General features: G+C 42.6%; 1 protein-coding gene across 1 annotated transcript in view; it reads left to right on the top strand.

Moving 5' to 3' along the window:
• POLA2 (DNA polymerase alpha 2, accessory subunit) overlaps window positions 1–13946 on the top strand; it is a 53062-nt gene that overhangs the window by 3494 nt on the left and 35622 nt on the right. The window contains exons 4-11 of the mRNA XM_075939137.1: window positions 2266–2323; window positions 2539–2645; window positions 3835–4028; window positions 6125–6213; window positions 7500–7655; window positions 8255–8317; window positions 9792–9834; window positions 10771–10895. Coding sequence (XP_075795252.1) covers window positions 2266–2323; window positions 2539–2645; window positions 3835–4028; window positions 6125–6213; window positions 7500–7655; window positions 8255–8317; window positions 9792–9834; window positions 10771–10895 — 835 coding nt within the window. The remainder of the gene's footprint in view (window positions 1–2265; window positions 2324–2538; window positions 2646–3834; window positions 4029–6124; window positions 6214–7499; window positions 7656–8254; window positions 8318–9791; window positions 9835–10770; window positions 10896–13946) is intronic.

The following is a 13946-nucleotide window of genomic DNA, read 5'->3' as shown; positions in this document are numbered from 1 at the left end:
TTACTGGTCTTTGAAAAACTGACTCTTTAGCACTAATTATACTTGGCTCCTCTGTGCTTGATGCTGTACAAAACAGAAAAATACCCCAAAGAGCCTACAGTGTTAATTTCAGATAACATACATTATATAGGGACAAAAACTACATAGATAACATCAGTTGGAAGTCTTCTGTGGTTGTTATGGCAGAACTAGATTTTTGAGAAGGTGTCTCCATGCATAAAAGAAGGATTGGAGAAAGCTATTAACTTTGTTTGGAAAATGCATTCCTTTAGTGTAATGTTTCTTATCAATACCTTAAGTTGCTCTCAGAATTCCACACTTCTCAGCAACTTCAGGCACCCTAGGATAGTTCCTATTGGAATCAATCAAGACTGAATTTTTAGTGCTTAGCAAAAATCTAGCAACCTCAGTTTTAGAAGGTCAATGGCCCTCTAAAAATATTTTTATCTTTATAATGTCTTTGTTTTTAAGCACTTCAACTGATTTTTTTGGGACAGATTCTCCATTGCACTAGTATAAATTGGGGATGTCAACATGTAATGGACTACGTGATTAACCAATAAGCCTGGGTTTATTGGTTAATCCTAACGACTACACTTATTTCCCCCCCCCCCCCCCCCCCCCGCTGCCTCTGATATAGAAGCAGCAAAGGGGGGAGGCAGGAGCCGGTGCCTGTGTAGAGGTGGCTTTTAAGCTGGCTTCCCCTGAGCACTGGTTCCTGTGAAGGTGCCTTCCCTCTCCCTTTCTCACTATATCAGAGGCAGCAGTGTGGAGTGGCAGGGGGCTCCCTGGGAGTGGGGCTGGGAGCTCACTGGCTGACAGCCCCACCCCAGGGACTATCATATAATCGTGTAACTGCTAAACTTTTTCATGCTGTTACACGATTGTCTAACATCCCTAATGTAAATGGTTGCATGTGTGTTAGGGATGTTAAATAATGGTTAATTGAATAGTCGAGTAACCTCATGAATTGTTAACAGTTATTCCAGTGTTTCTCAACTTTTTTTTATAAAGTACTCCTTTAAAAAAAAACAAAAAACAAAAAAAAAAAGTACCCCCAGTACCTACAGTTTTCAGACCCACAACAATTTTTTTCTACTGTTGCAACACATTTGTTTAAACAACTTAATTGTAGCTGGGCGAGCAATGAAATTTTTGGGTGTAAGAAGTACAAAAATAATAAAGTGCTATAAAACTTAAAACAAAAAATCAGATTTCTCCACATTTCAGTTCTGTTGATCTACCCCCAGACTTCTCTTGCATACCCCTAAGGGTACTCGTATATTGGTTGAGAAACACAGGGTTATTCAACTATTCTATAGTCCCCTGGGGGTGGGGCAAGCAGCCAGTGCGCTCTGGCCCCTCTCCTGAGGAGCCCCCTGCCATTCCACGCTGCTGCCTTTTTATACAGTGAGGTGGGGAGAGGGAAGGCAGCTTCACAGGATCCAGTGCTCATGGGAAGCCAGCTTAAAAGCCATCTTCACACAGGCACCGGCTCCCTCCTCCCTCCCCCCCCCCCCCCACAGGGGCAGATGACCGTTTTGCGGGGCCCCGGGCAGCATAACTCCGCGGGGCCCCCCCTTTGCCACGGCGCACGCGCGGGTCTTTTTTAAGAGCGGGGCCCGGGGCAGTTGCCCCCGTTCACCCTGCCCTATATCCGCCCCTGCGTCTTACAGAGGCAGCAAAGAGGGGAGAAATGCATGTAGTTAAGATTAACCAATAAGCTCAGGCTTATTGGTTAATCGTGTAGTCCACTACACATTGACATCCCTAATTTACACTAGTGCAATGGAGAATCTGTCCTTGTGGACTGGCTTCCTGTTGCCCCATGAAGCTGCCTCTGATAGAGGTGGCAGTGCAGGATGGCAGCAGCTCCTGTCCGAGATGGTGCGGGGGAGAGCTGTGCTCCTGGTGTGAGCTGGGCTGCCTGTCCACCTGGCTCCTAATGCACTTTAAATGCAGAGCTGCACTGGGGCTTCCGGACCCGGTGCAAGACAGGACTGAGCTGGGCTGCTGGCCAGCCTCCTAAAAAATTTACTGGCAGGGGTGGGGGGAATTCATGTAGTTTATAGCATTAACTATAAGCTTTTGCTAATTGGTTACTTGACTATACTATTATATCCCTAATATGTGTAGGGCAAAAGTCTTCCAAGACAGAACTGTAGAGGTTTGCAAATGACTGAATAAGGTGCAGGGCAGCAAATGATCAAGCCCTATATTTCTGTAGACGCTCCTTTGTTCTCTTCCATGACTTGTGTGTGTTAGCATTGATGCAGATGAGGAAGAGGAGGATATCTTAGATGCCTACACAACACCGTCAAAAGTAAGTGTATATTGTTCTGTATGTTTCTGTTCAATAAAGAAGGCCACTGGTCTTCAGTCTTCTCTGAGATGTTAGCAGCTAGATGGAATTTTAAGGCGTTGGGGCATACATGAAAATGTTATTGTTTGTTCGCTATTTCATTTGTCTTAACAAACAAAGATTTATTCTCCTAGCTGATGTGAGCATAGTTTTCTTTCTTTGCATGTGTATTGTAGGGCTCTCAGAAACGGAACGTAACAACACCAGAGACTCCACGGTCTAAAAGGACTTTATCCACCCGTAGCCCCTACTTGCTTTTCTCTCCAAACAGTTTCTCACCAAGGTATGGTACTACTGGTTTCCCAAATGAGTTGGCATTACTAGCAGCTCCCTGAATCTTCTTCACATTAACATTGAGTGGGGTTTAAATTGTGATTTAACTTCTAGATTCAAAGTCTCAAGATATTTTAAACAAGAAAGTGAATTTCCTCTTGTATAAGCCAGGAAATACCCTTTAGGAGTTACCTCCATGTATGGCATCATTATTAGATCAGAGTATCTAGTTCTGTTGTCCACATTCACCCAAGATTTTGAAAAATTGGGAAGGGTTTAAAAAAAGCCACAATAATTATTTAAGATCTGAAAAGCATGCCTTACTGTAAGAAAATTTAATTTCAGTCTCTTTATTTTATCTAAGACTCATGGTTACATTCCTCAAGTATGTACACGGGGAAGAGATTTTTGTATAGCATGGCACTCTTTAATTTAGCAGGACAAGACATAAGGAAATTTCCTTGCTGAAAATGGAAGTTAAACAAATTCAGGCTAGAAAACAGTGGAAATTTTCATCAGTGAAGTTACGGTAATTAATTATTGTAACAATTTAGCTGTGGATGTGGTGGATTCTCCATCACTTGAAATCCTTAAATCCAAACTAGATATTTTTTCTAACAGGTGTGCTGTAGCTCGAGCATAATGTGTGGATCTGATCCAAAAATTATTGGATGAAGTTCTCTAGCTGCTGCTATACAGGAGGTCCTATAAGATGATAATGATGGTACCTTTGAGCATTTAAAATCCATGAATCTTTCCATCTCTTGCCTTCACAACCCTACTGATGGTGAACACAGATTTTTAGTAACTATGCAGTGACATTTAGAAGCTTCATCTGAGATTGGAACCCTGTTGTGATAGGCACTCTACAAATACAGTGAGAGAATCTCTGCCCCCAAAGAGCTAATTAGACATTACAGATGGAGGCTCAGAGAAATAGGAGCAAAGTCCTGTCCCTGCTCACAGAGTAGCTAATCTGATGATACTCGAGTTTTAACCTCCTAAGTCAAGGAGCAGATCTGTCTGTTTTAACCAGCTGCCACATTCTGCCGCAGAGGTGGCTGCATTTCCAAGGCAGAACTGGTCTCTAACAAATCCATGTTACAGAAGGCTTAGTCTAACTCGTACTGGATTTGCTGCTTTTAAGGTCCGCTGTAACATCGTTATTTTGCACCATTCCTTTTCTTCCCTCCATGCAGTGCTACTCCCTCCCAGAAGTATGGCTCTCGGAGCAACCGAGGTGAGGTGGTAACTTCGTTCGGCTCTGTGCAGGGCACCTCCTGGAGTGGAAAAGGAGGCCACAGATCAAGTGTGAAGCTTTTTGGTCCACCAGAACAGTTGCTCACCAAGAGTTACAAATTCATGTTCCAAAAGTTTCGTGACATCCGGGAAGGTAGCTTAAAAAAACTTTTTTTTTGTTTGTTTGTAAAACCTCTAATAACTCATGGTGTCTTATACTTTGGCTCTTAACATCTCTACTAACTAGGGAAGCCAAAAGCTTCTTCCCAATGAAAACTTTGTGTTCTGGTGAAGGTTGGGAAGGCTGCTGTGAGCCCATCCAGTCCCCTCCTGGCTACCTGTCAGTTTCTAATGCCAGTTAGAGGTCTGGGTCCTAATTTTCAAAGCAATTAATATAGCAACACCCGTCTGCCCCCACTACATCAAAGAGCAAATTTTGGTCTGCGAACCACTAGCAGCTGTTCTCCTCTGGGGCACAAAGCACAGGATGAAGGATCAGTAAGAGCTGGGGATAGTACATTTTTGGACCTGAAAGTCAGGTCAATAATTTAATGAGAGGTGAGCAGTTTGGGCTGCCCCTATAAATAGGAAAGCCCATACTGGTTCAGGCCAAAAAGAGCAGATATTGGACAATAGTGGGCAGTGCTAGATGCTTTTTATGGAAGCTGCAAGAAGCTTGAGGTGGCCAGTTTATGGAATAATCAGCCTAGAGGGGAAGAGTGGAAGTTGGCACAAGCTTTGAAGCAAGCTGGGTTATTTCCTTCACCCCTCCCCCAAACCCACTCTGCTTCAATCTTCTTTAATAGAACTGTGGATAATCTTACTGATATAAATGCTGAATCTTATTAAATTCTTGGTACTGTACCATCTTATAGCTGTACATTCCACTGCATTTTTATGTGTATGTTGGCAGCAAAGGAAGATTTTTTTTTTTTCCTTCTCAGTTTTAAATTGGCTTCCTTCCAATTTCATTGACTGCCCCGTTGCTTTTGTCTGTCATGAAAGAGGAGCACCCCCATGAACATTTTCTATATTGTTCAACATGTTCATATGGAATGATCCGGGTACTTCATACTATTCAAAGATAGTTACAGTAAGCAATGAAGTTTGCCTTTCCTGATCTCAGGAAGTAGCTCTCCATTCATATAGAGGTTACCTTGCTGCTTAGGCACAGTACTTTCTTCTGCTTAAGAGATGGTACCAGACATTGGTGATTGCTTGTGTATATGGTAATAGAGGCGTTAACAAAATTACACAAGACAGTAGAAGAAGGTCTGAGCCTGGGATGTGGGAGACTTGGTTCTGTTCCCTTCTCTGCCATGAACTTCTTGTGTGCTACTAGATAGGGGATGTGAAAGTGTAACTGTTTACACGGTTAACCGATGAGCCTGGGCACATTGGTTAACCTTCATGGTTACACGCACGCTCCTAGTGTGTGTGGGGAGCCAGCTTAAAAGCCAGGTCCCTGAGTGTACCAGCTTCCAGGGAGCCGCCGCTCCCCTAGTGTAACCCAGGGTGGCAAACCTGTGGCCCAGGGGTCAGATGTGGCCTCTGGCTTCCCTGGATCTGGCCCCTGAGACTCAGGGCTCCCCCCTCCAGCATTGGGGAGCCTGTGCTGGTGCTTTGGCCACCCTGCCATCTTGCTGTGGGGCTGGAACACGTAAAAACTAGTAGCCTTCTCCCTCTCTTCTCTCCCCCCCCCCCCCGCCCCCCCCCCCAATGTTCTGGTGTGCAAGGAGAATGAGGGGAGTGTCTTTCTCCTTTTTAGTCAGGGGCCATGTCAGTGAGGGTGGCTGCTGTTTTTGTTTTCTTTTTTGTTTTTGGCTTCTCACTGATTTTTTTTTTTTCCCTCTTTCTTCTTCTCTTCTCCCCACCCCCCCCCACCCCCCCCGGGTCTGCAGCCCCCGACCCAAAAAAAGTTCTCCACCTCAGATGTAACTGCTAAGAACTTCAGTGCTTACACAGTTGCTAAAACACAGTCTCACATACCTAAGATTAGGCAATTCATTTATTTTCTCTGTGCCTATGTTCCCCATCTATAAAATGGGGATAATAGCACTTCCCTAGCTTGCATGGGATAATGTGGGGATGATTATGTTAAAAATTTGTGAGGCATTTAGGTTCCCTAGTTGGGGAGCCAGGTAAATACATTGGATTCTGAATGAGAAACTCTGTTTCTCTGACTTCATGTTCTATTTCCTTATCTCTACAGAAATCTTAAATCTTCTTACTTTTTTTTAATAATGTTAGTGTTGTCCTGGAAGACAGAAGAACTTGGGGATGCACTAAAGAAATACTACAAGATTGAGGAGTTCACTTCTGTGTTAGTCCCTGCACAGGTAACCACTGCAGCTCAGGAGCTTTTTCATAAGTGTGTGTTTGCAAGTCTCTTCTGTTCTTATGTCTTTGTCACTCGATTGTACTTGCTGTGATTTTTTTTCCCCATTTTTAAATATTGCAGGATGTATAGAAGTTGCATCTTTGAGTCTCTTGGTCAATGTCATGTTGTATAATTACCCTCTGCTTCCTTATTCTCAAGGAAAAATTATCAGAGCAGAGGACTTGCCAGAGTACATGAGACCAGGGTCTGTGTAACCTGATATCCTCTCTCTGGGTATGTCTACACTTGCCCCCTAGTTTGAACTAGGGGGCAAGTGTAGACATACCCTCTGTCAGTGGCCAGTACCAGATGCTTCAGAGGAACGTATAAAAACCAACAAAGAGGACAATGATGGAATTCTCCTAGAAGGGGCCTTCCACGTGCCTATTGTTCAGTCACTGGAATATAGCTTTAGGCAGCAAGGCTTAAATTCCTTCTAAACTTCCTGTCTTATTAACAGTGGATGTTATCCATATAAATTAGGTGTAAGACTAGCCTTCATGCATAAGGAGAACCCACAGAGCCAGAAGACCATCTGGAGCATGTGATGAGGTGGGGAGCAGAATGGTAGACTTCCAGTGAGTCAGTCTAGAAGTGTTCCAGCTGAGAGGACAGATGGTCCAGTGTTAGGCACTGTCCTGGGACTTGGACACCTGAGTTCAATTCGTAGCTTGGCCAACAGACTCCCTGTGTGACTTGGAAAGTCACTTACTTACTCTTTGTGTGCTTTAATTCCTCATCTGTGCAAGGAATAATGATGCTTTCCTTACCACACCAGGATATAGTGAGGATAAAGACCTTAACTATTGTGAGCCTCTGAGATAACAGTACTAAGGTTCATGAAAGTGTGTGTACTTGAGATACAACTGTGACTGTGCACCAACTTGCTTGGTTTTGTTGCTTCCTCCTTAAGCCAAGTTGGCCCACAAAAATGGACCCAGTTTGCAAACAAATTGTTACCATAGTTTCAGCAATGAGTTGCGCATCTACAACTGATTAATCAAGAGAACTATATTTTTTCCTTTGAAGTCCATTGTTATGTTTTTTTTTTTTTTTTTTTTATTGCAGGTTGAAAATTGGGCCTGACAATTAGGTCTGAGTTCTCTTCCTGTTCAACTTAGTTTAAGGCAAAATCCATGCCCTGGAAATTTGTGGAACTTCAAAAACTGATGTCTTGCATGAGAGATAAATTGGAGTAAATAGGAACCCTTTGGCTAAGATCACACTGTGCTTTCTGTTCTGTAGGAGCCAGTCACTGTACTGGGACAGATTGGCTGTGACAGCAATGGAAAACTGAATGCCAAGTCAGTCATTCTAGAAGGGGATCGGGAACACTCCTCAGGAGGGCAAGTTCCTGTGGATTTATCAGAACTTAAAGAATACTCCCTCTTTCCGGGACAGGTGAGGTGTTGAATAGGATATATTTCTGGAGGCAGTAAGGACTAGAAAAATCTGTCCTTTACTTTGAGGTGCAGGAATTATGTAAGGTGGCTTTCAAAGTTTGAGACCTCGGTTCTAGCATGCTAGGCAAGGAGAGTTAGAATCATCAGAGGAGCCTAATGTGTTTCAGTGGAATCTAGGTAACTTTGAAAATCACTTTGTGTCTGACTCAGTTTATCCATCTGTAAAATCTATCTGCTTGCTTTGTTTTGTAAAGCACTTTGAGATATGGATATGAAAAATAACAACCAACGTCTTATTACTGCTTTGGAGATAGACAAAAAATAGATTACTTGCCCAAGATGACAGTTCCAAGTCCCTAGTCCAGCATTGTGTGTACCAGGCCACAAAGGTTTTCTTATAAGGTAATGTGACTCCGTTTCCCCACTGTAAAAATGGGGCTAATGATATTGACCTCTTTCATAAAGCGCTTTGGGAATCTACTGAAAACAATACAAAATAGCTAGATATTAGGAAAGAGCTAGACTGTCAATGAGTCCAAACAACCTGTCATTTTAGCATCATGAGTTTTTTTTTTTTTCCTATTAACTGGTTTCCAGGTTGTGATAATGGAGAGTATTAACAGTACAGGTGGAAAACTGGTTCCATCTAAGCTGTATGAGGTGAGTAACTCAAAGTGCACATTCTTTACTTTTCTTCTTGCATCTTTGGGCTGTCTGTAAACATCAGGAGCAGGATGAGAACTTTTCCAGAAACTAACTTATCTCTTCTTACAAGCATAGGCATAAATTCCATGGGTGTCCACGGGGGAGGGGGGGGGAATTGTTGGTGCTTAGCACCCACTGGTAGTCCCCTTGTCAGTGCCCTCCCCCACCCCCCATGCCTCTTGCTCATTGGTGGCCTAGCATCTATTACCCACCCTGATTAACTGTTGTGTGGCACGCAGGAGGTGCTGGGGGAAAAGAGGAGAAGGAGCGAGAGCTAGATTAGGGATATAATAGTGTAGTCTAAAAAGCTTATCGGTTAATGCTATAGACTACGTGCATCCCCCCCCAGTGAATTTTTTAGCAGGCTGGCCAACAGCCCGGCTCAGTCCTGACTCATGCTGGGTCCAAGAACTACCCCTGCTGCAACTCTGCATTTAAAGTGTATTAGGAGCCAGGCAGGCAGCCTGGCTCAATTTGGGTTCATGACCGGTCGGGAAGCTCAGCCCCTACCCCTAGATAGGCAGCTGGTTCGCAAGGGGAGTTGTCTTTTATTGAGATAGCAGCACAGGGTGGCTGGTTGGTCCCCGGGAGTGAGGCCGGAGAGTACTGGCTGCCAGTCCCACCCCGGGGACTATAGAATAGTCGAGTAACCGATAAGAATTCATGAGGTTAACTGATATTTAACATCCCTAGGCTGGGTGCACTTAGGGGAAGAAATGGAAAGGGGGAGGAAAGGCTGGAGTGTCCCCGCTCCCATCCCCCCGCACCCGAATACATTAGAAACTCAGCATAGATGCTTACAAGGGATTTTATAATTGAGTGTTCAAAATAATTTAATTGTGAAATAATTCTGATTAAATAACTCCCTCTTCTGGAAAAGGGTAACCCCTTATGTCTTCCCAAGTAACTCGTACTCCTACAGCTCGGGTCTGTCCACTGCATCTTTATTTTATGTCTTAGACACCTTGCAAAGACCTCTTAAGTATTTCTCACCTCGAGTATGTCTGAGGCTGTCCAAGTGCTTTTGGATGGCTGCTGCAGCGATGTCCGATAGATCAGTAATGAGTGAGGCTGACTTCTCCCCCAATTTCTTAATCTCACTAAGCTCCTGTGGGCAGTAGATTTATAGAGCTTAATGCACATCACGTGTAGTTGGAGTCACTTGTCCTTTGGTCTTATGCTTCATGGTACCACAGAGGCATGTGATAACCACCCAGGAATGTACTTGTCCCTATTAATTGATCAAATCAGACTTTCTCCTTACTCTTGCAGAGACTGTTTCAGTGCAGGGGTGGATTAAATGTCTTTCATGTGGAAGCTATGGACCAGAGCCTACTGTGACTTTATATTGGTGTTCCTGAGAGTAGAATTTGGCCATGTGCAATTATTCCCTTTGCTTGCATAATTTTTAAGTATCCTTTCTTTTCAGGGGGTGCCCCTTCCTTTCTACCAATCTACAGAGCAAGTTGAAGGTGAGTTCATTTTAAAGATTCTCCCCCTCCTGGTTAGAAAAGCAAGGCTAGCTTTTCATATTGATATTGTAGAGGATTAGACAAACACACATTCAATAGCACAAACTGCAGATAGTGCAGTTTCTCAGATCTGGTGCACATGTAACTGTTTTAAAGCATTATTCTGTACTCTTTACTGTGCATAGCTTGCAATTTTTTTTAATAGTTCCATTGGGAGACTGTTCCTGGATCCAAGCCCAGTGATCTATTGTTAAAGTAATCTCCTGTGTTTTGACTCTGCACTGAGAATGTAATGAAAAGCTGAACTAATTTCAGGGTCTGGTTTAAAGCTAAACAAAGGACTGTAGTTAGAATTTTTGAGAGGCCCAAATTTATATTTAATCCATTTTCCATCTGTTGGAAGATCAATCAGGGAGGGAACCAGATGGAAAGGGATCAGATCATCCCATGCTGAGAAGTCACTGTAGACCTCTCCAGTCTTTCTGTATCAGGCAGGCTCAACGTCCCTTGAATCACGCCCCAGTTTAATGCTGATGTGCATGGGGCGGGGCTGCATGCCCGGCTCCTACTACATTTAAACTGCAGAGCTGCATCAGGGGTAGCGCCTAGACATGGTGTGAGATGGGACAGAGTACCTCCCCTTCTCAACTTATTGTGTATCAATACAAATTGTATTGACTAAATGATTAGCCAATGACCTGCTTCTTGACATCCTTAGTGTGTATCCGAGCTTACATGTTGCATTATAGTGTCTGTCTTGACTTATGATGGATGCTTCAGTGTGCAACATCTGAGAGCAAGATCTTAGAGCAAACAGCACCAAGCGAAGGGAAATGAAAATCCCTCACTTGTATCTATGTTGGCAGGATAGAGGATGCCCTATGGGCAAAGGGGGAGCTTAGAAACTTGTGTTGAAATTGTTGCAATACATTTTAGATTTGGAGCAGCAGATGGTCTTGGTTGCTTGTGGGCCCTACACAACTTCTGACAGCATCACTTATGATCCTATGTTGGATCTGATTGATGTTATCAACAAAGACAAGCCAGACGTCTGTATCCTGGTAAGAGAAGATTCCTTCCTTTTCTTTTATTTTGGAGAAGAGCTGCATGTTTTTGGATGCGGATCATGCAATGAGTTCTGTACAGATGGACTCCTGGCCATTGTGGAGCCCACTGACTTCCATGGGATTCCATGCAGGGGCCTTCCCCCAGGGAGCTCCTGGCAGGACTAGCACTGCAGTCCCAACTAGGAGTCCCTTGAGAAACAACTTTTTCCCCAGAAATTATTCTGAAATGTCTTATGTTTATATAGGACCTGTTCTCCTCTACCTCAACTGTTACAAATAATAAAATATACTGAAAGATCAGAATGTAATTTACGACCAGATATGGTAGTGTATTACCATAGCACCTAGGAGCTCTGATCATGGAACAAGACCCCCAATTACTGTAGGTGCTGTAGTAACACAGAAGAAAAAGATGACGCTGCAATTAAGGTGCTTAAACTCCAAGGATATGTCTACGCAGCAGTGTTATTTCAAAATAACTAATGTTATTTTGTCTGCACAGCAAGCCATTATTTCAAAATCATGTTGATGGAGGATGACTTACTCCGACTCCTGTAACTCTCATTTTACAAGGAGTAAAAGAAGTCGAAGGAAAAGTGTTCTTCCTTTTACTTCCTAATGTGTAGACAGTGCTAAAAGTTGAATTAAGCTATTTGACTTCAGCTATGCAATTGACATAGCTGAAGTTGTGTTTAATTCAACTTTTGCCCTGCTGTGTAGACGTACCCTAAGACAAGAGAAAATGGATGGATACATACAGAGGAGTACGTGGAAACAATGAGATTGTACTAGCCAATATGCTAGGCTGTGGTCTCAGCACACCAGCTGCCAACTATTGTCACTTTTGTAGGCATCACAGGAGTATTGAGGAGGGTTTTAAAGGAGGATGATGTAGCTTTGTGGGTATCTTGGGGGAGGTTTTGTCAGTTTGAGGGGCAGAATGGGAGAAAGCACGAAGGTGCTTATTTCTAGATATGTGAGTAGTGCTATTGAAGTCAATGGGATTGGTCAGGTGCTTAAAGTTAAGCATGCGCATAATTTTTTTTGCAAGATTAGGGCTTTAGAAAGTCACTGCTCTATAGTGCTTACAATGTCTTTCTGTATATTTGTATAGTTCCTAGCACAGTGAGGTCTCAATTCAAATTGTGGCCATTGTCCATAATAGGATTTTAAAGCACACATTCTCTGAGAATCATTGCAGCTTTTTGCCAACTATAGCAACATAACATAACTGCTGAGGACTAGAAGAGAAGATTATTCCCATTTCTAACTAAAATTGCAGGTGGGGATTTGAAAGAGGCAGAATGGAATTACTCAAAGCTGGAGTTTAGCCAGGACACTGGGGTTAATGCTCTTATGAAAAGTGCTATCAGATATTTAATGAACATGCGCTTTCAGGACATTGGTATTATTTCTCTTCTTTATGCAGTGGCTTTTTAACTAAATGGTATAACATGTAGCTGAAAACTGTTTGCATTTAAAAAAAAAAAGGCTTAAAAAATGACATGAAAACTCAGCTGTGATCAATTAGGCTCCAATTCAAAAGCAATATGACCTTTCTTAGTCAAAGCTTATTTCTGCAAGTTCTCTTACAAGGCCCATAATATATGAATGCTTTTTTTTTTTATTGCCACGTGAAGTTTTGAATTCCCTGATGTAAATGCAAACCTTACTGTAATATGAACATCTTTTTGGTTGACAGGGAATACTCCCAGAGTTAGTACATGCCTTTCTCTGTCCCCAGTCCATAAAGGATGTGAACCTGTCTCTAGTTGTGCTGTAACATGCTCAAATTCTCTCTGGGTCAGGCTTGGAGGCAGAGACACTGATCAATGGATTACATATTTCCTTGAGACAGAAGTTCATTTCAAAGTGTTAAGGCCTACACTAGTTCATATTCTAGGACCTCTTATGCTGATCTATCCAAAGGATGTCTGACCTACTGTGAATTGGGTGCACAACAGGCAAGTAGATTGTATTAGGATTTTTAGTGACTTGAAGCAGGAGCTCTGTTTCTGCCACTCTTGGTTGCCTTGGAAAAGTCTGTGTCACAAGTGTCCCCATCTGAAATGTAAATTACTGAATTATTTCTAGGAGTGAGTGTAAGTACACAGTGGTATTCAGAAGTAGCTCTTGTATTCTGGTAGATCTCAGAGACCCAATTGAGGTTGGGGGTCTTGTAACAAATACTGCACTGCTACATAGTGAAACAGTCCCTGCCCTAAATAGGCAAGACAAAGTAAGGGAGGTGATTTGTCCACACTTGTACAGTAGCAGCTGGGAAAAAGAATGGGGGTTTTCTGACTTCTAGACTAGTACTTCATTCATTAGCCCATGTTGCCTCTAGCAGCGTTATAGCTGCAGTGTCTCAGATGGGATCTGGATAGATGTGAACTTGAGTAAAGCGTCTTGATGTGATCTTTGATTTTTTTTCTTTAAATTGAAATCTAAACAATAGTAGCTGTGAACCAAAGAGCTTTTTCAGATGATATGCCACACTAGGGATAAGGTTTATCAAAGAGCCCACTAGAGGGCCTAGCATGACTTCGAAACCAAACTGTCTCTTCCCAGAGATACTTGTTGGAGTAACACTGTTAGATAAATCTCATTTTATGTGTTTAAAAAATGCACGATGATCTTAAACCAGAAGAGAAGTCTAGTTTCTGTATGTAACTACATAAAGTTACCCACAGCCTCACAATCCCTGTGACTGTCCAACAAATACAACCAGTTATTAAATTCCCTTGGGAGTCAATGACTTGCCTTTATAGTCAGAAAAGGTGAAAGGCACCTTGAAACAAGGCAATCTGCAGCCTAAGCTGATTTGTTTGATCTGTACACTGTAGAATATTAGGATTCTGTGGAACTTTGTCTCAGTAGTGGGAAAATTCGTGCTCAGATTGACATGAGGGTTTTGGTCTTAGTTAGGATTATGAGATAATACCAATGGATTGGATTTGAATTTATTACAATGAAAAATACCTTCAGACAATTTATTAGATGGGGTCACTTTTTTTCAGAGATACAAATCCTCCTGCTTTCCAT

Source organism: Pelodiscus sinensis, chromosome 11 (assembly GCF_049634645.1).
Source record: "Pelodiscus sinensis isolate JC-2024 chromosome 11, ASM4963464v1, whole genome shotgun sequence".
Classification (NCBI taxonomy): domain Eukaryota; kingdom Metazoa; phylum Chordata; order Testudines; family Trionychidae; genus Pelodiscus; species Pelodiscus sinensis.
This window is presented reverse-complemented; position numbering and strand designations above follow the sequence as displayed.